We start from the raw sequence: 21,651 nt of genomic DNA on the forward strand, positions 1-21,651 counted from the left end.
CACTCACGGGTCACTGGCCACAGACGGCCCAAAACTTCTGCCGCTTTCTATCAGAACTTTCAAATCCTGCTTGATGCCAGATGATGGTGATCAGGAAAATTCAGAGAGAGAAAATATGGGAATTTTTTTTGATTAAATGATGAGAGAAGAGACACCAAAATTATATCTGGTCTGATTCCTTCCTGCTTAAACTGTCAGATGCCATAAGTTCTTTCAGTTTAATGCTGGGGTTGTAGACCCTCGACAAAGCACCAAAACAGACATACTTGTGTAGAGGCTGGATCATCTTGGTGTCTGTTTTCTCATTACTGAGGCTGAGTATCTTCAAGTTGTGATGTGTGATTCTTTGGGTTGCTCTGAAAGAGTACTAACAGCTTTCTCACAGTTTTCCTCCGGGTTAGGAGAGTACTCTTAGCTTCAGAGTAAGTCATGTTTCTCTACTGCCTTTTTCCAAATAACAGGGTTTTTACAAGCTTGGACCATATCCCGTTTATTTTTTGTTTTGTTTTGTTTTAACACGCTAAAAAACCAGCTGGGCTGTTCTTTCGTCTGGGAAAGGGTGAATTGTTTTGCTACCTTGACTTGAAACTAAACTAGATGTTGTGTGTGTATGTTTTATCTCCGTGTGTGTTTTGTGTTGCAGGGTGGTGGTGCTGGAAAGCAGGCCTACGGACAACCCTACAGCCCACAGCAACCTCTACATCCTGGCAGGCCATGAAAACAGCTACTGAGACATGCACACTAACATACGTGCACATAAAACACGCTCTGTAGACATCCCAGCATTAGTACAGGAAAGGGAGCAAGCGACACACTCATCCCAACTCCACTTTTATCCCACCCAGCCTTCATCTTCTCCCCTGGCCCGACTAGCAGTGTGTCTGGGAGATGTTCATCAGTGCACATGCGGAATCCCAGTTGCAGCGTTTTATAAAGAGCTGCAGTGTTATGTGTATCAGTGAAGTGTGCGTGTGGCGTTAGAGCAGTGGGTTGTAGACCCGTTTCTGACAGTGTCAGGGTTTTAAAACTCTTGGCCCGAGGCCGCTTTAGATCGGGATAGCCAGCTGAATATCTGGCCCCTACCCTGGATACATCACCCTGGGAACAATGTCTAGCACGGAAATTTGACTCCAACACTACTTCTACTACTACTACTTCTACATATGCTACTAACACTACTGCTACTGCTACTGCTGTTTGCGCTAAAGCTTCACAGAAGGGCCATCTTGCACAGAAAGCCTACCCTTCTTCTTCATTGCTCCTCCTTCCTTTTTTCCTTACTTGTCCCTTTTTTTAAAAAACGACACCTTTATTTATTTTTGGCATGACATGCTTTTAACAACCAGGATGAATTTCCTTTTTTATTTGTTGTCTTTTTAAAAAATAAAAAAGAGAAAACCAACTAAAAAGCTTTGCCACTTTCCCTAGCATCAAATTCCAATACTCGTCACCACACAAGTGCTTAATTGACCTCTATTTAATTGTTGTAAATATAAGTGTAGTATTATTTTTGACAGAGACGAACACTAAAAGGGTTGTGTAGATAGGTGTGCGTATAGTTGGTCTGTACAACTGTGGAGACGAAATGCGAGACAAATAGACACGTTGCGACAGCAAATTCACTCCCTAGTTCCTTGATCATGTGACCCCTGCAGTCTCACAGACGAACATCTTTAGTAATCTGATATTACTCTTCTCATGGCTTGGACCTCAGGATCAAATTGAGCGAACACAGGACACCGATTGGCCGTTTTTCACTCTCAGCGCGTCGCTGTCATGACTTCCTGCTTGTTTTCATCACGTGACCGTCATCAGGGTGGACGAAAATGATCATTTCCGCTCGTTTCATTTTGTTTCTTCTTTTATTTTTTAATCAGAAATCTTTGTTTATTCTTCAGCAATATATATTTTTTTGCTATTTTTATTGAACCACTGGTGTTACAAATTTGCACAGAGAAAAATGTATTTCATAAACAAATGTGATGTCATTATAATATATGACCTTGTGTGTGTATGCATAGTGTGTATGTGTGTGCGCGTCTGTGTGCGTAGACATAGAATATGCACATATAAGAGTGTCATGTACAGATCTGGTCTTTAACAAGTGACAAGTTTCTGGTCACTTTATTAAAAAAAAAAAAAAGCATCAGCAGATAAGAAAATACAAAAAGAGCTGGATATACAGTCATTTAATTATATCTGGTTAGGCTGAAATCGAATTAGCTTTTAGCCCATTGGACAGAAATAATGTGTTTACAAAGTAAAATGCAGACCTGAATCATCTGCAGCCAGCCTGCGTTCCACAGTCACACAGAGACTGAACAGAGACCCACCGCCGCTGATCACTAGAGAAAAGTTAGCCCTAGTGTTGTCTGACCAGTTAATTAGCTGGTTGCTAGGTGAAACTGGTCACAAAGAAGTACAACGCTTTTACAGATTTATTAGACCACCACCCAATGTAAGGTTTATGCCACAGCTGCTTTACTGTTTTATAAAAACTGTTACAGTTACAGTTATTTGCTCACATTCCTGAGCAGAAAAATTAGTTGTTGAATGTTTAGTTTGATTCAGTGTGCAGGCTTAAATTTGGGTATAAAAGCAATAGTTGCCTCCTTTAAAAAATGGTGTTTGCTGCGATGAAGCACAACTTAATTTGTGGATCTACCATCCAAACTATGGGTAACTGCAGCGGTGTACTAGCAACCAAAAGCAATCACAAGACGTTTTTTTGTGCAGCACCCTATTTGTAACCAGTCTCGGCTAACAACAGTCTGAAATCGCCAGCATCCAAGTGATTTCCAACCGGTGAGCCACCGCTGTAACACAGGCAACTCTAAACTAAAACAACATGGCTGATAGGCTATAGTACATTTCACTACACTGAGCAATAAACAGTGGTGGGTTACCATTATCTGACCTCAGTGAAATAATGCAGTAACAATAACAGCATGTATGTGGTGTTAACAGTGCATCCACATCCAAATATATTACTCTCCATATTGTGGTATTGAGTGGTGTAGCCTGTAGCGTTATGAATAATGGTCTGCTGGTTTAAATATGGTGCAAAGGCTTGCTCAATAATCCAGTCAGACTCATTAATAGAAATTTCTGTGTAACACCTTTTTTTTTCCTGTATTCCTGAGAAATATTTGCAGAAGTTTTCATTGTCAGCTGTGACTTTTTTTTAAAGACCCATATCTGTATGAGAGCTCACACTACATGCATGTAGATGCGCACTGTCTGTGTAGGAGAGTCTACGTGTACCATTTAGTTTTCCAAGCTGTGACACTAGAGGTTCCTACTGAGGACACCAGTGTAGATGAACCCGAGATACCGTGCGTAATCCTGAAATCTGAGACATTTGCCTGTCGAATGGTTCACGTTCTCAAAGCTTCTCTCCGAATTTTTTCCCCCTATATTTATAGGCTAAAGCAAATAATTAAAAAATGCAGTAAATTGATCAAAATGAATATAAGCGACTCTTTATCAGATCAACACGTGACACTGAAAATTGAAAATAAAATTTATTACAGGCCGCAAATCCTGCTTCAGCAACCTTGTGGTTTTTAGTGCATCTCTGTCCCAGAGATGAGGCACAGCAGCGGCTGCAGCATTGTCTTTTAAATTTTCACGGGAAATGATTTCATCTGTCACAAGTCTGATTAAAGAAAAATCTTGCCATTCTTTGGGACTGACAGTTGAAAGTTTCACCACAGGTGGTAATCTGTTACCACCTGTAAAGAGTAAAACCACACAAACTATTCATAACGTTTTCATCCGATGTATTTGTGGACACATCTGGAATCATCTTACTAGACTCCAGTTCGCTGTAAAGCAATAGGATCAAGTGCAGAACGGTTGAACTCGGCGTGAGAATAGAAATGCTCTGCCCTTTTTCTTTCAGCAAACAATAACATGTATCGATTTTACTATAAATTGCCTGCAAAGTGCATTAGTGTCCCAGGTGATTGATTTAGCCATTAATGAATACATGTGCTTCCTGCCAACAACCGTGATTATAGACTGGGAGTCATTTCATAGCTGCAGCCAAGTCCTTTATTAAGTTATTTAAGCCAAACAAAAAAGATTAAGCCACAATAATCATATTTTTACCCTTTAAGTTATGAATTCAAGTTGATTGATTTTCCTCACTTGAGTGGTTGAAATGCCAGTGTCATCATCAACCCCGCATGACCAGCCTCTTAGCGAATCGTACTATTTTAGAGGGGAAATGAATCAAGCACTCCGAAAATATTTCACTCTTCATTTTTGTAATGCTAAAATATGTTGTTGAAACTTCCTCTGGCCATATTTAGAAAATCTACCTCGTGGTATCTAGATCAAAGAAAAAAAATCTAATACTAAAGACAGCCATCAGCAGCACATAAGGTTAGCGTTCAACCATGTTCTCTAAACTGGCTCTTAACTGTCTGTGTCCTTTCAGCTGATGTGTGTAAACGGAAAAAAATTCATTTAGCTGAAAATGGCTTTCTCAGTGTGAGGTTTTCTCAAAATAGCCATCTCAAATAATTCTTAAATATCTTAACACTTCTATGTATCCTCTTAGCTGCACACCCGACTTCTATAATGTTTCAACATGGCTGGAAAAAAAAAAGGGGGGGGAGCTATTCCTGCACCCCTAACCACCTCTGCCTATTCTTTCCTGTTAAAAACATTTAAGTTTGGGAAATCTGTCTATTTAGCATAACAACAAAGTTCATGTGGGATTGAATGATGCTCTGTTTTCTTCTTTCTGCCATCATGCACACAAGCGTAATCTATAATCCTTAGAGCAGGTGCCAACATGGCCTTCCTTTGTGGGTTTTTGCTGAAATGTTAAAAGTGTGTGTTTCATAACCTCAACTGGGCCTGGATCAAATCGCATGTAGAATAAGTCACGGAGACGTTTAATGTGCTTGGAGTTGGGGATTGTTTTCTCCAACAGAAGAGATTTCCCTACCTGGTGCCCAGAGCAGATTTGCGAAAGCCGTTTGATCCGGGTCTCATCCCTATCTTAAACAAAACACAATACGTCACCTCTGTTCTGTGGCTATTTCATCACCTTTGTCTTCTGTTTTCATATTGCAATGCATATGTTATGTAATGTATATAGTGTAAAATAAAATGGGTTTGTTTTACATACTGTATAATTGCCTATATTTTGTTTCAGAAGTGTAACAGATTTATGAGATGACAGGTTAACACATTAAAAAGATGGAACTGAACCATTTGGGTCTTGGCGTGGTCATTTTGTGGTCACAATTCAGTGAAGGTCGTTTTCACTGATGACGTGGTAGGAAAGGCACTTTGTGTGGCTGACGGGGTTAAATGTGGCTGGGTGGCATGTTACAGCTTTCCAGGAACCCTCAGCAGAACAGCCATTGTTAATGTTGGAAACACCTGTGGCATTTATACTGTGACAAGTCATAAAGGATGCTAGACCTCACCCAATTGTCAGGCAGACAAGTGAAGCTTGCACAAAAACTGGGTCCCTGCAACAGGAGACTGGGCCTCATTTACTACAGTATTTGCATGAAAACATTCGTACGCTGCACAAAAAATGAGTTTGCATGCAAGTTTGGATTTATGAAGAGTGTGTGGCAGCCTATTTTGTTGTCACCACCATGCCTATGTTAGTAAGTCAGAATCATTCGTAACATATAGGCTTGATCAAGCTCCGTACAACTGATATTATCGTGGTGATGAAGTTGTAAAAGAGAAGTTCGCATCTCTAAGACAAAAAAAAAAGGAGAAAGTCTGACTGTAGAAGTTAAATAATGTCTGATATTCAATGGTTAATGTGAAAAACAACCTGACAAGGAGAAAACGGGTGGAGGGCAAGGATCGTGTAAGACATTTACTGCAGTAAAAGAAAAATTTACGAAATGGTGCCAAGAAATTATTTTGTAAGCGGCCTGTACACGCAGGTTTGTGCATACAAGCTGTAAATTAGTAAATGAGGCCCAGTTACCTCAAGCATAGCAGCAAAACGTCTACATTATGGCTGAAGAATAAAGTTTCAGAATTATTGCTGGAAAGGTGGCAACAGTGAATCGTGGGATGTATTTAGTTTTTAGTGTCACCAAAGTTTGTCTTCGTAGTTTGAGATTGTCCAACTGTTGTAGAAAGTTGGGAGTGATATTACTCTGTTTTCAGACTGAGTGTTTTAATCTTAGTACTTAAAAAATTAGGGGAAAAGAACCAGATTCCACAAATTATACAGTCTGGACCTTTATTCAAAATTCTGACATTCGTCTTTCTTCACAAAACAATTCATAGAAATAATCAGCACAATGACAAAAATGTACATTACTGTCTTTCAGCAAAATGTTTAATCACGAACAAACATACACAGATTTTACCTGCTTAGTATTTGTTCTCCTGAGTATATGCAACAATGTAATTCTGGGTATTGCTTAAAATCATTAAGAAGACTGAAAGAAAGAAAGATGAGCTGGAGTGAAACTGTTTAAACGTGCGATACAACGTTTTTGTCAGGGTGGAAAAGGAAAAGGAACATGTTATAGAGGAAAGAAATGGAGTGAGACTTTTTACAGTGTGGGGCACCATTCATCACACATCTAATGTTAACTGACACAAAATTATATTGTTTTTAACCATGGAGTCCTGTTTAATTTATGTTGTTTACTGCCTGTCTTTTTGCTAGTCTTTCGCTCTACAGCTTAACATAATAACACTGAATATTAGCAAAAGAGCTCAATGTTTACTGTATAACCGCATCATATTTCCCTCAGTGTGAAGGATTTTGTAATTGAAACATAAATCAGTTGCTTATATCTGTACAGTGTTTATACAGCGTCTATAAGTTTTAAAGAAAGGAAAAACAGCCTCTATTTTCTCTCATTAGTATATATGTATGATGTACATGCATGTATTATACAGCATCTTTGTTCATGTGTCACAGTGCCTGTTTGCAGAGCAGTGCTCATACAGCTGTGCCGCGGTTCATCTCCAGCTGGACCAGTTTGGGGTTTTTCCCCGGTGACTCATATTCACCATTATTTTGACTTTCTGGTGTCTTCTCACCTCCTTTCTCCTTTTTCTCATCACTAGTTCTGTTAGGAGGAAAGAAAAGGGTTTAAATTGAATACATGTTTTTCCTTTCAATCTTGCCTTCTTTTTGGCATCTTTGTTTCTTCAAGTTAAAGAAACTGCAGTGCCAAGCCAGCCATGTGTCTAACTCCATGATGCTACACTATCTTTCTTACTTTTTCTTGAACAGTTTCTTGAAAGAGCTCCTAAAGCCTCCTTTGTCTTTGCGACTCCTCTCGCTGAAGGGGGTGTGGTTACTGTCCTCCGTCCCACTCCTCCACTTGGACTCATCGCCCCATGACTGGATTCCTGTGTCCTGATGTGGTTGAAAACAATATTTCAGTATTTACCAAGAAAATTAAGAAATAATACTAAAAATATGAATTTCATGTTGTCAGGTTCTGTGGTTTTAATGTTAAAATGTAACAGGCAATTCCTGTACAGACATGATAATAGTTCTTTAATAATAGATGTTTGCTGAAACCCACTATGCTGAGCAGTCCATGAAGATCAGGGCTCTGCTTGTCATTGTCCGCTCTGTTCGCCAAGGGAGTCTGGACCTTACGGGAGGGGGTAGAACTTCCTTTGCTGCCTTTACTGCTCTGGCGCTCCAGTTTAGCATGGCTGCCCAATCCCACCCTTTGGAGATGGTCTGATAGAGGTCCACTATCCAGACCACTCACTGTGTTCTCCATTTGCAGCCCATTCAGTGACTTAACAGCAGAGATGGCATACATGTCGATTATGAACATCTACAAAAATGATTCTTCAATATTTTTATATATCTCTTACAAATAAACTCACCTTGCTCTTACGTTGGCTGGCCTGAAGGGGGCGATGCTGATTGCGACGCATAAGAACAGCTTCGTCTGGAGAGACACAACCACGGTTGGGCAGTTTGCTATAACCATTCCCTTGGCTTCCTATGTTGCCAAAAACATCGCGGGTAGTCGACACATTTGTTGCTATTCCGTGATGTGACGCTGGGGGGGCTTTTGGGCACTTCACAAAGGCAATGTCAATGGAGGAATCAGAAGAGGCAGAAGAACAGCGGTCCAACATAGAGGTGTCATGAAAAGAGCCTCCATCTTCTTCATAGAGGTTCTCCAGCCCAGGGGGATCTGGAGGAAGGAGAAACTCTCCGAGGGCATCTGCCAGAGCAGATCCCGGCTGAACCTGGCGGAACTCTGCAGGTCTGGGAGGCAGATGATGCTGGCACAACATTGACCTCTCAGAGGGCTCACTTTCTGGGATGCTGCCAAGACCTGAAAGCAAAAAAACAAACAAACAAAAAACTGAATTGTTGACTGATGTAAAATAAGAACCAAAATGACAAGTTGGGGAAAAGGGAAGTTTGGGAAGTTTCATCATGTCCCAAAAATAAAATTACTCTGGGGAATCATCTGTCTGACGCTGAATAAAATACTGTGATAGGAGATGCCCAAATACTGCTTTGGTTTTGTATTTAGGTTTTCTTAAAGAGGATGTGGTTAAAAAAAATAATCATCAAGCCATCAAGCCCCAATCAAGCCACAAACAATGGATTTAAAACTATATAATGTAAAAGTTGACCTGGGACATCAGATAGATACCGATGAGTTTAACTCAATTGTGCCCTGGATTTTAATTTTACTTGACTCGGTTTTTTGATGAAATTGGTACTTCTTATTCAAAATGTGCACAGTGGTAAGCCAGTCGGTTGGCATGCTGACACCAGAGCATCCTGTGCGATAAACATCCTTTGTAGTGGCCCTGTGTGCTGACGTTTTGAAGCTACACTTTTAAAAAAAGTTCATGATGAAGTATGAAGTGTTGTCTGAGGATGTCTAAAAGGAAAGGTGTTAATTCCTGCTCCAAAGGGCTGCATTTGAATGCTGGGAGAGAACAAATTGAACTTGAAACATTCACTTTCCCACGCTGTAAAACTCCATGCCACTATCATTGCTCTAGTCCAATCATCTTTCTGTTCTCTTCTTCAATCAGCCTTTAAATTGCAATGCTCAACTTTCAGTCTCTCTTGCAGTCTCCTTTGTGCAATCCACCTCCTCCCCATTTCCACCTCACCAAAGCCCCCAACTTATCTTCATTACCGCCAGCATCTACACTCTGGGGGGGTCCTGCCCTTTTCCATTCTGCTGGGAATTCTTTATTTCGTTAAATCACGCTCAGTTCCTTCTAATGATCTCCTCTTATTGAACTATTTTACTGACCTGTTGGTTTGTGGTTCCGTGAGTCCAGCTCATGGCTGAAGAAAGGGAGGCGGGAGGGCCACTCTGCATCATAGCAATGAGTTTCAGTTTCTTGGTCTCGGTCCCAATCTTGGAAACGGTGCGACTGAATCTGTTCCAGGAGACACTGCTTTCTGCGCCTCACCTGGTTGGCATGTTCCCTGCAGTGAAGAAACGAAGAAATAAACTTTGTTTACAGCAGCACCCGACAGCTTTTTACAGAAGAAATCAAGAAATACTGAAAGGTTACTGGACTGGTAGGAAAACATGGCGAGTATGTAACTGCTTTTATACCTATATTTTTTAAATGAGAAAGCAATAGCAAATATTAAGCATTTATGTGTGTCTGTTGCTTTCCAGGAATAATCTACTTAGCTTTAACTCTTATTCATTTATTAATGTCTAACAGAAATGTCTGAGTCATGTAAACACTACATTAAATGCCCGGTAAACTGAATACTCACAGCATTGCACTGCTGCAAGGGTACGGTGAGCCAGTGTTGCTGGCTTGAATCCCACTCTCTACTGTCTTTAACAGCTGTTTCATGGTAGACCTGCAGGGGTGCACAGCACAGAGAACATTAAGCTCCTTCACACTGAAAATGTTTTGTTTAATGTTTGTTTTAAAGTTGATATTTTTCGAAAGATGGTAATCCTGACCTCTTCACCTCCTTGCGGTTGAGCAGCAGAAGCTCCTGATTGTGCTGGAGGAGGTGGTGGTACTGTGTAGTAAAAGCCCTGAACTGCTGTATGCACACCAGCAGCAGATAGTAGTCTGGATGCTCTGCATCAGTCTGCCTAAGTAGTCCCTACACACACACACACACACACACACACACACACACACACACACACACACACAGACAATTTAAATATTCATACATCAGATTTAATCTTCGTAATAATACTGAGTTGTTAATTGTCGTTTTATTTCTGTTTCTGTTTACTGATAACCTTTTTCTGCATGGTTTCAGAGTATCATATTTGTATCAAGTTTGTGTGTTGCAGGATATGAACATATAAGGACAATTCTGGCAGTGGTGTTGATCCAACCTGTAAAAGCAGCAGGTACTCAGGGATCCTCTGAACTGGCTGAAGCAGCAGAGTGTAGAGGGAGGGTTTGGATTCATCACCTGTTATGTCACTCTGATAGCAGCACCACACAGTCAAGCACAATGCAGCACAGATGGACCAATCAGCATCAAAGGGAAAAACACAGCAGGTGTAAGGACTGTGAATTTCGTCATTTGTCTGAAGCTTTTATATAAAACAAGGCTTGAAATGAAACTTGACAGGGTTTCCAGATACTTAAGTTACCTCCACTCAAGCAATTCTGAGAGTATCTGAGAGTTAAATCAGAAATCGACAGATATGCTGGCGTTTCTTTGGTGATATGAGCTGTAAGTTTCCGGATTTTTTTTGTTTTTAGAAGTATGCTGGTATTCTTTTTCATCCTGTCCTCCCTGCTCTGCCCCGTCATGTTACATTCTGTGCTTTTAAAATTAATATCAAAACCTGTCATATTTCACATTTTTCTGTTACCTCAAGCAAGGCCGAAGACTTCATGGAGCTGGTGGCCAGCATGTTGACAACTGACAGACAGTCTGGAAGCTCCTTCAGGTAGGACACATAAAAATCCAAGAAATCACTCTGGAGGAAGAAGGAGAGATATACTGCCTGAGTTTGCATGCTCTTTATATACACTGGAGACCTTCTGCATTTCTCTCTACCTGCATTTAGTGCACGAAACACTTCCCTGCACTATCAAATCTGCACAGATTGGGATGACAGAGTGCTGAAGGAGAGTCATGCTGAGACACACTCGTGGGGATGCAAGACTGTACAGGGAAGCTACAGCTGGGAGTACAGCCAAGTCTTTAGAGCACTGGCAGACACCTTGGAGAAGGATGAACTGAAAAAGCATCAGACTCGTGGTACACCCATCCCATAAATCCAGTTCATCTAGCAGGGAGAAAAAACACTCTCCTCCAAGAAGATCAACAGCACCCTCCTGCAGACTGCACAGGTATGGGATATGAGGGTGAACCTGGGGAATAAACTATACTTCCACCTGACAATATTCTGACAAAGGAAAGAAGATGATCCTAATAGGACTGCCAGTCCCACTGGAGGATGGATGCAAGGAAACCTCTGTGAGGAAAACCACTAATTACCATGATCAGGGCTAACAGTGCAGGATGGCAGATCTGACTGTTCTCAGCTGAAATTGTTGCAGAGGTTTTCACTGCTTGGGCTGTTGGAGAATGCTTATTGGTCTGAAAGTAGCAGGAAGAGAGTGGATGATAGCAGCACACAGGTTGGTGGTGGTGGTGGGGGGGGGGGGGGGGGGAGCATCTTGCTCTAGAATTGGTGTGAGCTGGAAGCCAGGAGAACGATTGGGATAGACCTGCCAAGAAGGGGACCTTGTGCTCATTGAAGGTTGGAAACCATATGATTGGATCGTTTTATGGCTGAAAGCTACAGTCACAAGAGACTAAAGACATAAGCACTTTGCATATATGAATTTGAACGTGTTTATAACCCATCATCACACATTTTACACCTCCAACCTTCACTGTCAGATTAGTGTAAACAGTTCTTCATTGAATATATTCAACAAGGTGCTGGAGCCATTTATCAGATGTTTCGGTCTGTATTGACATGACAGCATCTCACAGTTACTGCAAATTTGTCAGCTTCTCATCTATAATGTAAACTGGATGGAGCGTTATCCTGCTAAAAGCAGCCATCAGAAGATGGTACATTGGTTATAAAAGGGTGGACATGGTCAGCAACAATTCTCAGCTGGTACTAAATCGCCCAAGGCATGCCAAGCAAATATCCCCCACACTATTACCAGACTACCAACAGCCTCAACAGTTGATACAAGGAAGGATGGATCCATGTATAGGCCTATATATTGTTCACCAAAAATTCTGATCCTGCATCCAAATGAAACAGCAGCAATTGAGACTCACTGTGACGATCCTGGGTCAGTGAGCCAGCGTTTTGTGTATTATTATTGTATAATTTATTTGTGGTTTGATTTCTAGTGTTTAGTATGGGTTTAGTTCTCTGCCAGTCTGTTTCCTGTTTTATTTTGAAGGTCAGTGTCTCAGGTCATTGTATTCTCTTTTGTGTCCCTCAGTCTCGTCAGGTTTGATTGCTCCCAGCCGTGCTCGCCTTGTGTGTCTCATTTTTGTGTTACTGCCTTTTGTATTTAAGCCCCGTGTTCCCCGTGCTTAGTGTCACGTCGTATCCTCATTCTGCCCTGTGTGTTTAGTTTCCAGTCCAGTTTCCAGCCCTCCTAGTTTTGTTCTGTTTTTGACGTTTGCCTGCAATAAAGCAGTGGACTTTTGAGTTTAAGTTCTTCCTCCAGGAGTCTGCATATTGGGTCCTTTTTCCTGCCTGCCGGCACACAGCCATGACACTCGTCACACCAGGCAATGTTTTTCCAGGCTTCTATTGTCTATTTTTGGTATTCTCATGTGAATTGTAGCCTTATTTTCCAATTCTCAACCGACAGACCACCACTATATATTCATCTGCTGTTTCAAAGTTTGATATGTTGTGCATTCAGAGACACATAACTTGATTGTAACAAGTTAGTATATCCTTCTTATCAACTCAAAGCAGTCTGGCCATTCTCCTCTGACCTCTGACATCAACACGGCATTTTCACCCAGAGAACTGCTGCTCACTGGATATTTTCTCTAAACCCTAGAGATGATTGTGTTGGAAAATCATAGCAGATCAGGAGTTTGTGAAATACTCAGACCAGTCTGTCTGGCACCAACAACTATACTATATACAAAGTCACATAAATCACCTTTTTTCCCAGTCTGATGCTTTCTTTGAACTTCTGCAGGTCTTGACCAATTCTAAATGCCTAAATACACTTAAAAGATTCTTATATTATTTCAAACATAGCATAGAAAAACAAACTGCGCAGGCTAAGAAAGCTGAAAAGGAAGTCCATGAAAGATAGATTCAGATAACTGATATTGAATCAACACCTTATTAGAAAAATGGAGGGAGTGCATATGTAGCATTCACTGCCTGCTGGTTTAAAAGATGTTAAGAATTCAAAGACTTTCATTTTATTTACCAGTAGATGGTGCTCACATCAAAAAGGACAATATCCACATTTCGTTTTGCGCTCTCATTCTGTGTTTACCTCTTTACTTGTAAGCCTCATGAATATATCTCCCATGATGCCTTGCCACTGGCATTTGAGCACACGTTCTTGAAGAGTATGAAGGAGCTCAAGGTGCTGCTGGATCAGAAACCTCAAAGAGCTGGGAAATGGACTAAAAGTAGAACAAAAGGCAGCAGATGTTATAAACATCAACATTCCTACAAAACGTGAGAAAACCTGCATTTGTGTCAATTAGTGTGCCATCTTGTGTGGCAGACATCTGACAGCAGGATAAGCAATTTAAAACAAATACAATCATTCACAAATAACATTTGACCCAGTTCAGCGATGGCACCATTTCACTGGCGCTTTCAGTCATTGGGAGCACGTGTGCTGAAGCTAAGCAGTGATTGCATTAACAAGCTGTGTGGAGTCTCTTTAACAGAGTGTCTTCTCTGGTGTTTACAATGTGCCTTTATTTAATTTGTTTATTTCCTGTTCACCCTTCACTGCAAGCACTCAAATTAGATCAGGAATATATTCTTGCGAGTGTTGATTTGTGTGTCTCTGTGTGTGTGTATCAGGTAGGGGTTAGTGGTGGCTGGGACATTTCTTCTTTCCAAAAAACTGCTTTACATGTCTTTTTCTTCAATTATCAGTCTGAATCGAGCCATCTTAGGGTGTCAGCAGGCTTTACCGTTTGTCTTTGGAAGTGAGGGCTTCTGATCCGTTAAAGGAGATGTTTGCCTTCAGAAGCAGAGAAAGGTGGGACACGTAAACTCTCTCAGACTCCAGCAGCTCCAAGGCTGCTCTCTGTCTTTTATCTGCACATACAGAACACAATCTACTTTAAACTCTGAGAATAAAGAGGATTATTCTATAACCATAAAAGACAGACAACTGCAAAGGGGGCCAGGCTTACTGGCTGGCCTTTACTACCTGTGTATAATATTTTTTGTAATATGCACCTGTTATAAAACCTGCCATCAAACATAAGGCAAAAGCTGGTTAAAACACCTTTTTATATGGTCATGTATGTTGACTAAAATCCCATTTTAACAATTATATTTATATATTGAGTTTTGCTTAAATTAAAAAGAGTGGTGAAACTCCTACCCATAGTTCTGTCTGGAGGTGGTAAAATCCACCTACTTCTGCCTTTAAACTTCCTCTGACTACCAAGTAATGCATGATTCAGGATGTAAAAAGAGACTGTGGTTTAGTGGGTCCGTGCATAGATATGTGGACTACCCGCAGTAGTATGTTTATCAGCAGAAACAGGTGTATTTCTTACTTATTTCAGTCTGACTATTGGTCTCAGGACAAGATCTTTGCTGGTCCTGCTCAGACGTGGAGGCTGCAACACACAAACACTAGTATGAGCAAACTGCCTCTACGAGCCGGTCATTTTCTCGCTTACACTCTTTGCATAGTAAATGTTGAAATACACAGACTCACTCTGAGTCGACGTGGTGCTCCTCGGCGGTGACCCGCTGCTCTGCATATTGGGGAAAAAGTGCTGAATACCACTGAGCTCTGATTGGCTGGGCACACAGATGTGTTCATCACTGGATGCTGTCAGCACATCAGCCTTGGAGCTCTTTCTGCTAGTGGCCCGATCAGCACAGGTGAAGGAGAATTAAAAAGAGCGCTTATTTGACAAAGTTACATATGAAAGTTGAACTTTTTGGGTCACCATTAGGGAGCTGAGTGGGATGATTGAATAATTACTGTGAATAATTTTTATATGCGTGTACATTTATTAAAACTAGCACCTTTTTCAAAATGTTGCAGCCCTACCTGTGTGGAACTGACATCATATCTTTGTTTTCTGAGTGCAGCAGTTCTATCCTCTTCTGAACATCTCTTTGTCTGCTGGAAATGTCCCTGATGTGGAACAACGCCACATTCAGCTCCTCCTGCAAGAAGATTAAAAGGTGCCAGTAGTTTTACTTTGGTAGACTGGGAAAGTCACTATGCTGAAATGGGAAGTACCAGGGTCAGATTTTAAGGGGAGAATTTGGGATTCAAATCCAAAAGAGAGAATTTCTCGTATGCATGCACATTAAAAAAATATTAGCAACATAGTCCACGTTGAACTGCCTGTTGAAAAGAAGTGTGAGAGTCTGAAAGAGTTGCCTTCCTGCCTAATTAAATTAGTTTACAGTTCAACAGAGTCCAAGTCAGATGTTCTAAATTATGTTTCAGAGGCCACACCAAGAGTAGACTGTGTATGTGTGTGTTTTTACTGTCTAGCTTCTCCAGCACCTTAAATGTGTTGAGCGTGTTCTTGAGGCCCATTATCTTATCATCCACATCAGTCTGATGGGCCTGCAGCTTCTCTTCCAAACCGTGGTCCTTTTGACGCAGCTCGCACAGCTCCCCCAGCGCCGCCTGGAGCCCCTCGCGCAGCTCAACCACCAGACCCCACAGCTGCATCACAAGGAGCAGTTTAACATGTAATGTTTTCACCAGTGTGCTTTGCTCCAACTTTGTTACAACTTTGTTACACTTGATTCTTTGTGCTTTTGGTGCGTTTTGACTTGTTTTGTGCTGTCTTTTAAACCCTTATCATTATGTTAACCTTTCCCTGATTACATTCCATACATAGAGAAATCTTTATCTTGCTTTGTTTTTTCTCTGCTCTTCCATTCTCAGTTTTCTCATGCATAGCTGATTGAATTTACTTCACGGGCATAACTGAATCAGCTCATGGGAACATTACATGGGTTTTGCAGCTCTCTCTTGTCCTATCTTTCCATCGCTCTCTTGCTTTTCTTTTTCTCTTGGTCATGTGAAAGGCATCAAGCAGGAAACTCAATAGACCATCTGTCCTGTTTGCCTTATTGCTCTTATTCCTGTGTAATAGCTGACTATGCGTCTATACACCTGGAGGCTACAGCTCTAAGGAGTGGCTAAATAATGATTCATAGAAGCATCTGCATCTACTGCAATGCATAGATCTTAGTATTTACTCGTATCAGCTGCCAATATTGAGTTTAGTTAATCTGAATAAGAGTGTTATTTAAATAATACTTAAGAGAGCATGATGTGCTAAAGTGAACTCAATTTGGAGACTGAATTCTTATACTGTACAAGTGAGTCCTGTACTATAAATTATTCATAAAGTATTTCACATCCTCTGTGAGTAAATAAGAGCTTTTGTTAAAATGTGATGAGACCTGGTGCAAATTTAAAAGAGCCGAAACTTTATTTTAAAACTTTGTAAACAGCATTTTTCTTGTGTGCTCTGTTCACTTTTGGTAGTCCATACTCATTGTGATGAAAATGCTTCACTATCTCGGGCAATATGCTGTCTTCTGATTTGGGTTATTTGTCTGCAGAGTCCAACATTGGATAACTCACTCTTCTTGCTCTTTGTTTCACTTCATCATAAAATAAAACCAATCAAATATTCTTAAATTTAAAAAGTGTGAGGCACAGTGAGTCTAAATGCCAGCACTGGTTATGTTGATATCTTGAGCAAAATCTACTCTAGAAAGAGCACAGCGTTTGCTCAAAGTCACCAACACAAAATGTATTAAAAATGTAAAAAAAAATAAAATATAAAAGTTTTACTATTTAAAGAAACATCTTGTTGCGTCTTCTGATAAATAGTGACAGAAAGGCTCGGTTGTTAATAGACAATTTAAGTCACAAACCAAATATTATGTAATTTATTGGTAACTTGTCTAAATGAGCTTGTTCTGATTTGATAATAAAGCTGGGATTATTCATGTTTTTTTTTTAGCTCACCCATTATGAGGCATAAACAAATAAATATGAAGTGTGAAGTGTTTAAAAGTTCTTGATTACCTGAGAAATCCCCTGGCTAGCTTCTTCAACATTTCCCTCTGTATCTAAGGAGAAAACATGAAAAGCTGAGTGTGGTGTCCACACAACATCTGCTAAATTTCTGTGAAAATGTTGATTGAATCCACAGACAAATCCACTGTTAAGCGTTTGTTTGTTAAGCAAGTATGGAAAAGGCATGAAAGAGGTTGCCACAAGAAAACCCCTTTTTTCCCACCACATGTAAATTAACAGTTTATTTACCTTTTCTTTCTCAGACATTTAACACATCATGTAAGATTAAGTTCAAAGAAAAAAAAAAGATTAAGTTCAAAGAATTTCTACTTGTTACATCATCGATAATTGGCATCGCTAACAGATTATTTATCACACTTATTCAGGACAAAAGACCACAGAAAACAGGTTTGGTTCATGCATCTCAAAAATTAAAGTAGAATAAATATAAATTACACAGATGATATTCTATAAAATAACAAACTTTTAATATATTTTTATATACAAGAAAAGTTGCTCCTCATATTATCTGACTCCAAAAAGTTCAGTGAGTTTCATGTTTTGTCTTGAATCATAAAATTCGGCGTAACTGTTAAATGCTCTGAATTACAGAGAATTGTGATCATGTAATTTCAACAAACTGTAAACGTCAAATGAATTTCAACCCACTCAAATAAAGTTTAAAAAAGCCTGCGCCGTGAGCTTTCTCTGTCGTGTGATTAAAGTCATTAATGTCTGCATTAAACTCTTTTCATCAACCCCAGTGTAACCTAAAGTTGTATCCACATGTGGCAACTTCAACCAATTACAGGGAAAGTAACTGCCGGTGATGCAAAGTGGGTGGGATTCAACAAGGTCCATTCACTCCAATGGACCTTTTTTCTAATAGCATTCACTTACTCAAGGGCTCTGTTCAAGGCAAGCGAATTACTACCAATAAGAGAACAGGATACCCTTGATTGACATAATGTGGTAGTAAATATATTAGAAGGTTACCTAGGTAACGGGTAATCTGAAACCTCTGCACACGGTCGACTGTAAAGCAATGCACGACAAGCAAATTGCTTCCAGCGTGGACACAGCTTAAGAGCTTGACTACCATGCCATATGTCAATCAATAGTATTCCTCACTCTCATTGGTAGTCACATTGCTGGTCTTGAAGTCTATCACGAGCCATGTTCACTTCACATCACCAGCATCTTTTCATCTGTAGTCGCTTGGTGATCACCACATTGCTGCAAATTGCTTTCAGCATCACGGCAGCTTCAGACTTAGTGTGTGAATTTATATTATTCACCGTTCAGTGTGTCTGCATTTCCTATGTTAAAGGTAAAAAAACAAAAACATTGCAGTGTGGTTCATGGCAAATATTTCATGCATTTGGGCACAGTTGATGGTTATAGAAAAGTACAATGCTTGTGTCTGTTGCGAAAATGTCACAGGTCGAGGCTACTGTCAAAACTGCACGGGGTCATACGAAACACGTTTTACATATATCATCATGCATAAATGATGAGGAGCATGAGCACAATATGAGTAACACTTCTCGTCCGTGAAAGAGCAAAACAAGGAATGTGTCCCACAATGAAGACTCTCTGTCAAATTTCCTCTGGCATTTTGAGTTTGTGCTTTTGGCTTCAGCTGTTTCAGGCCAAAAAAGTTGACGTCAACATGTTACATCAACATCTGTCCCACAGTGACCTCAACAGAAGATGCAAAAAATATTTAAATTTATTGCCATCAGGAAACCAAAAGGATTTTGTGACATTTTGATGTTGCTTCTGCACTGTATGTCTCATTTGGTAACAAGTAGCAACAACTGTCTGGATAGTAAGACATATTTTTGGTATAGCATTGGACTGCATGTTTAGTTCATCTCATACACGCTGGCTTTGTTCTCCAAACAAACCTAAATCACAGCTTGCGTTCAGCTGGTAACCAACAATCAGGACAAAAAGGTCAAAGCTGCGTTTGGTGTACTTTAGCGTTGATGTGAAACAGCAGACATTTTGGCTTGTGAAAACAGGAAACAAGCAGGAGTAATTGATAACATTAAAATCATCCACATCCCATTTAGGTAAACCCTTCTAAGGTTCTTGACCCTGCTTGAATTAAATGAAGGATAATTAAAATTATTTTTGTAGGTCACAATCTTGATGTACTGTTAAAATAAATTAAAATAACTAAATAATCCCTGTTTAATACCCATATTAAATACTTAAAAATTAAGAATTTTACAAAGATATCATAATGTTATTTATATGTGTTCACCAGGCTTTATGTTTAAGGTTTGTTTTACAACACTACTGCTGCTCATTGGTTTTTATCCCTGTATCATACATCTTTGCAGATGCAGCTGGTCCAAGAAAGGCAAAGTAGCTTTGTGGCTGGTTATGCAAATTTTGGTATCACAGCCCAGTAAATATTTCAGGACTGATTGAAATGTAAAGGAATGATGAAAAAAAAGAAGAAAATCTGATATATGCAAGGAAAAAAATCATTTTGAACTGCCAAAAATATTCTTTTTGGTTTTGCCCTGTCTTATTAGAAAAAAAAGAAAAAGAAAAACTTTACTAAGCGTTCCTTATTCTTTTATATGTCCCCATAAATTTAGTATATTAACCTGCTGGTCTGAAAACACACATAATAAAGAGGATATCTTGAATTTTGACAAGCTGTAAGTAGCAGTTTCTAGACAAAGACTAAGCATTTGGTTTTTGAAAGTAAGAATAAACTGAATATTATGCATATTAGCTGCAAATACTTGTCTGAAACATCTCTTCAGAAGTTTTTTAAATGCTCATTTTACCTTCTGTCTTCTCCTCTGTTTCTGTTTTCTCACTCTCCATGTTCAGATAATCCTGGCCAGTCTGGTACAGTGTACTTCACAGCTGTCCAGTTCTGAAGTCCCTTTTCCAGCTCTGAATGACCTCACTCTGCTTCTCTGCCTCCCTCTCTTCTGAGCAACCCTATCTCTCGCTGTGATCGTTCACTTTCTCTTGTCCAAAGCATGTGAGTCCTATGATTTCGCTTTCGTACAAAAAGGTCCTTGTCTCCAGAGAGTGGAAGGATGGAGGGGAAAGATCAGGAGGAGAGAGAGAGAGAGACATTTGTTCATCATAAAGTCACATACTGTAGCCAACTCATTAGATTTAAGGAGGCGTGACTGGTTGCTAATGAGGATAGTTTACACAGCTGCACTGAACAGAGAACGCCTGAAATGGACATTCCAGTTGTTGTGGTGCATATAGGTGCTGGAAGTAGTGTTGTAGTCTCATGCAATATATGGTCTCACTCTAGGCCAGTTCTAATAAAGTGTCTTTTCTACTCCTTTTTTAAAAGACCACTTAGGGGGAGGGCAAAAGCTTTAAACCTAAAAGTACGCTACAGTATATCTTTTATTCACTTGATTTTTAGCTCCATTTTGGTCTCAACCAACCCTTGAGGGGCTTTTTGGCTCACAAAACAGTGAGGCCTGGGAGCTTGAGGGTCCCAATATCTTTGCTGTTCCTAGGACTGTGCTCTTCTGGACAGTGATCTTTATATATTTATGTATAATATATATATAATAAAATGATGGTAAATATGAGGTGAACAAATGTTGTACTTGGAAGTTAAACAGTTGTTGATGAGGTTAAAGTTTTGCATAATAAATTATTTTATGTCAACAATTTACCAATTTTACAGTTTTAACCTGATTTGTAAAAAAGATTCTATCTATCTATCTATCTATCTATCTATCTATCTATCTATCTATCTATCTATCTATCTATCTATCTATCTATCTATCTATCTATCTATCTATCTATCTATCTATCTATCTATATTATTTTTCTTACAAATCTAGTTAAAACTGTAAAATTGGTAAATTGTTGACATAAAAAAATTATTATGCAAAACCTTAACCTCATCAACAACTTCCAAGTACAACATTTGTTCCCCTCATATTTAGCGTCACAGCTTTTTGCTGACACGAGCCTGTGTTTGTGTTCCTGTCAGCTCTGTGACATCACCGTATTGTAAGTCTGTCTTCATGACTGTCTGCTTCTTGTCACACAGAGAGTACGGTTGTCTTTCTTTTCTCTCTCGCTCTCTGTGTCGGAAACAACAAAGCCTGGAGACAAACAGCTCAGCTGCTCCTCATTTCAACAACAAACCTGTGTTTGAAGGTTACATCCTTCCCACACATCATCTGATTCTGTGGTTACATGTGAGCATGTGGACGGGGAGTGTAATGTTCATTCCTCTCTACACAGAAACAAAACAGAACTTGTTTTATTCACCAATAATTGAGTTTGGAGAAAATGCCATTTTAATGATTTGCTAACTGGACCCTAAAAATCAATTTATTTGCAGTGTCACAAAGCAAAAGTTTAAAGTTCAAGTGTTACAAATCTCATGTTTTAATATTGAAATTGTAGTAA

At 39.7% G+C, this 21,651-nt stretch overlaps 2 protein-coding genes and 1 long non-coding RNA gene across 12 annotated transcripts in view; 2 read left to right on the top strand and 1 right to left on the bottom strand.

Annotated features, from left to right (window-relative positions):
- LOC113034675 (mitogen-activated protein kinase kinase kinase kinase 3) overlaps positions 1 to 1,292 on the top strand; it is a 42,807-nt gene extending 41,515 nt beyond the window's left edge. For all 7 annotated transcript variants that reach the window (XM_026189491.1, XM_026189492.1, XM_026189495.1 and 4 more), the window contains one exon: positions 644 to 1,292. In XM_026189491.1, coding sequence (XP_026045276.1) covers positions 644 to 731 — 88 coding nt within the window. In that variant the 3' untranslated portion in view covers positions 732 to 1,292. The remainder of the gene's footprint in view (positions 1 to 643) is intronic.
- Positions 1,293 to 6,056: 4,764 nt separating this feature from the next.
- arhgef33 (Rho guanine nucleotide exchange factor (GEF) 33) lies at positions 6,057 to 20,230 on the bottom strand. Of its 3 annotated transcripts, XM_026190767.1 has the most exons (17): positions 20,037 to 20,230; positions 17,236 to 17,279; positions 15,688 to 15,852; positions 15,220 to 15,338; positions 14,878 to 15,026; positions 14,714 to 14,776; positions 14,117 to 14,243; positions 13,459 to 13,591; positions 10,824 to 10,931; positions 10,335 to 10,427; positions 9,942 to 10,090; positions 9,746 to 9,835; positions 9,264 to 9,442; positions 7,858 to 8,318; positions 7,542 to 7,766; positions 7,230 to 7,369; positions 6,060 to 7,076 (listed from the first exon to the last, which is right to left on the bottom strand). In XM_026190767.1, exons 1-17 carry the CDS (start codon positions 20,074 to 20,076, stop codon positions 6,947 to 6,949), a joined length of 2,415 nt encoding a protein of 804 aa, XP_026046552.1. In that variant the 5' UTR covers positions 20,077 to 20,230; the 3' UTR covers positions 6,060 to 6,946. The 3 variants fall into 3 exon arrangements, with proteins under 3 accessions (XP_026046551.1, XP_026046550.1, XP_026046552.1); XM_026190766.1 differs by lacking the exon at positions 20,037 to 20,230 and having other exon boundaries at positions 6,057 to 7,076; positions 14,878 to 15,023; positions 17,236 to 17,681; XM_026190765.1 differs by lacking the exon at positions 20,037 to 20,230 and having other exon boundaries at positions 6,057 to 7,076; positions 17,236 to 17,681.
- LOC113035288 (uncharacterized) lies at positions 10,467 to 15,803 on the top strand. Of its 2 annotated transcripts, none has more exons than XR_003274333.1 (4): positions 10,467 to 10,681; positions 10,830 to 10,901; positions 15,261 to 15,356; positions 15,741 to 15,803. It is a non-coding gene; the product is annotated as an uncharacterized LOC113035288 (long non-coding RNA). The 2 variants fall into 2 exon arrangements; XR_003274334.1 differs by having other exon boundaries at positions 10,834 to 10,901.
- Positions 20,231 to 21,651: the final 1,421 nt, after the last annotated feature.

This window comes from Astatotilapia calliptera, chromosome 13, assembly GCF_900246225.1.
Source record: "Astatotilapia calliptera chromosome 13, fAstCal1.2, whole genome shotgun sequence".
Taxonomy (NCBI): Eukaryota; Metazoa; Chordata; class Actinopteri; order Cichliformes; family Cichlidae; genus Astatotilapia; species Astatotilapia calliptera.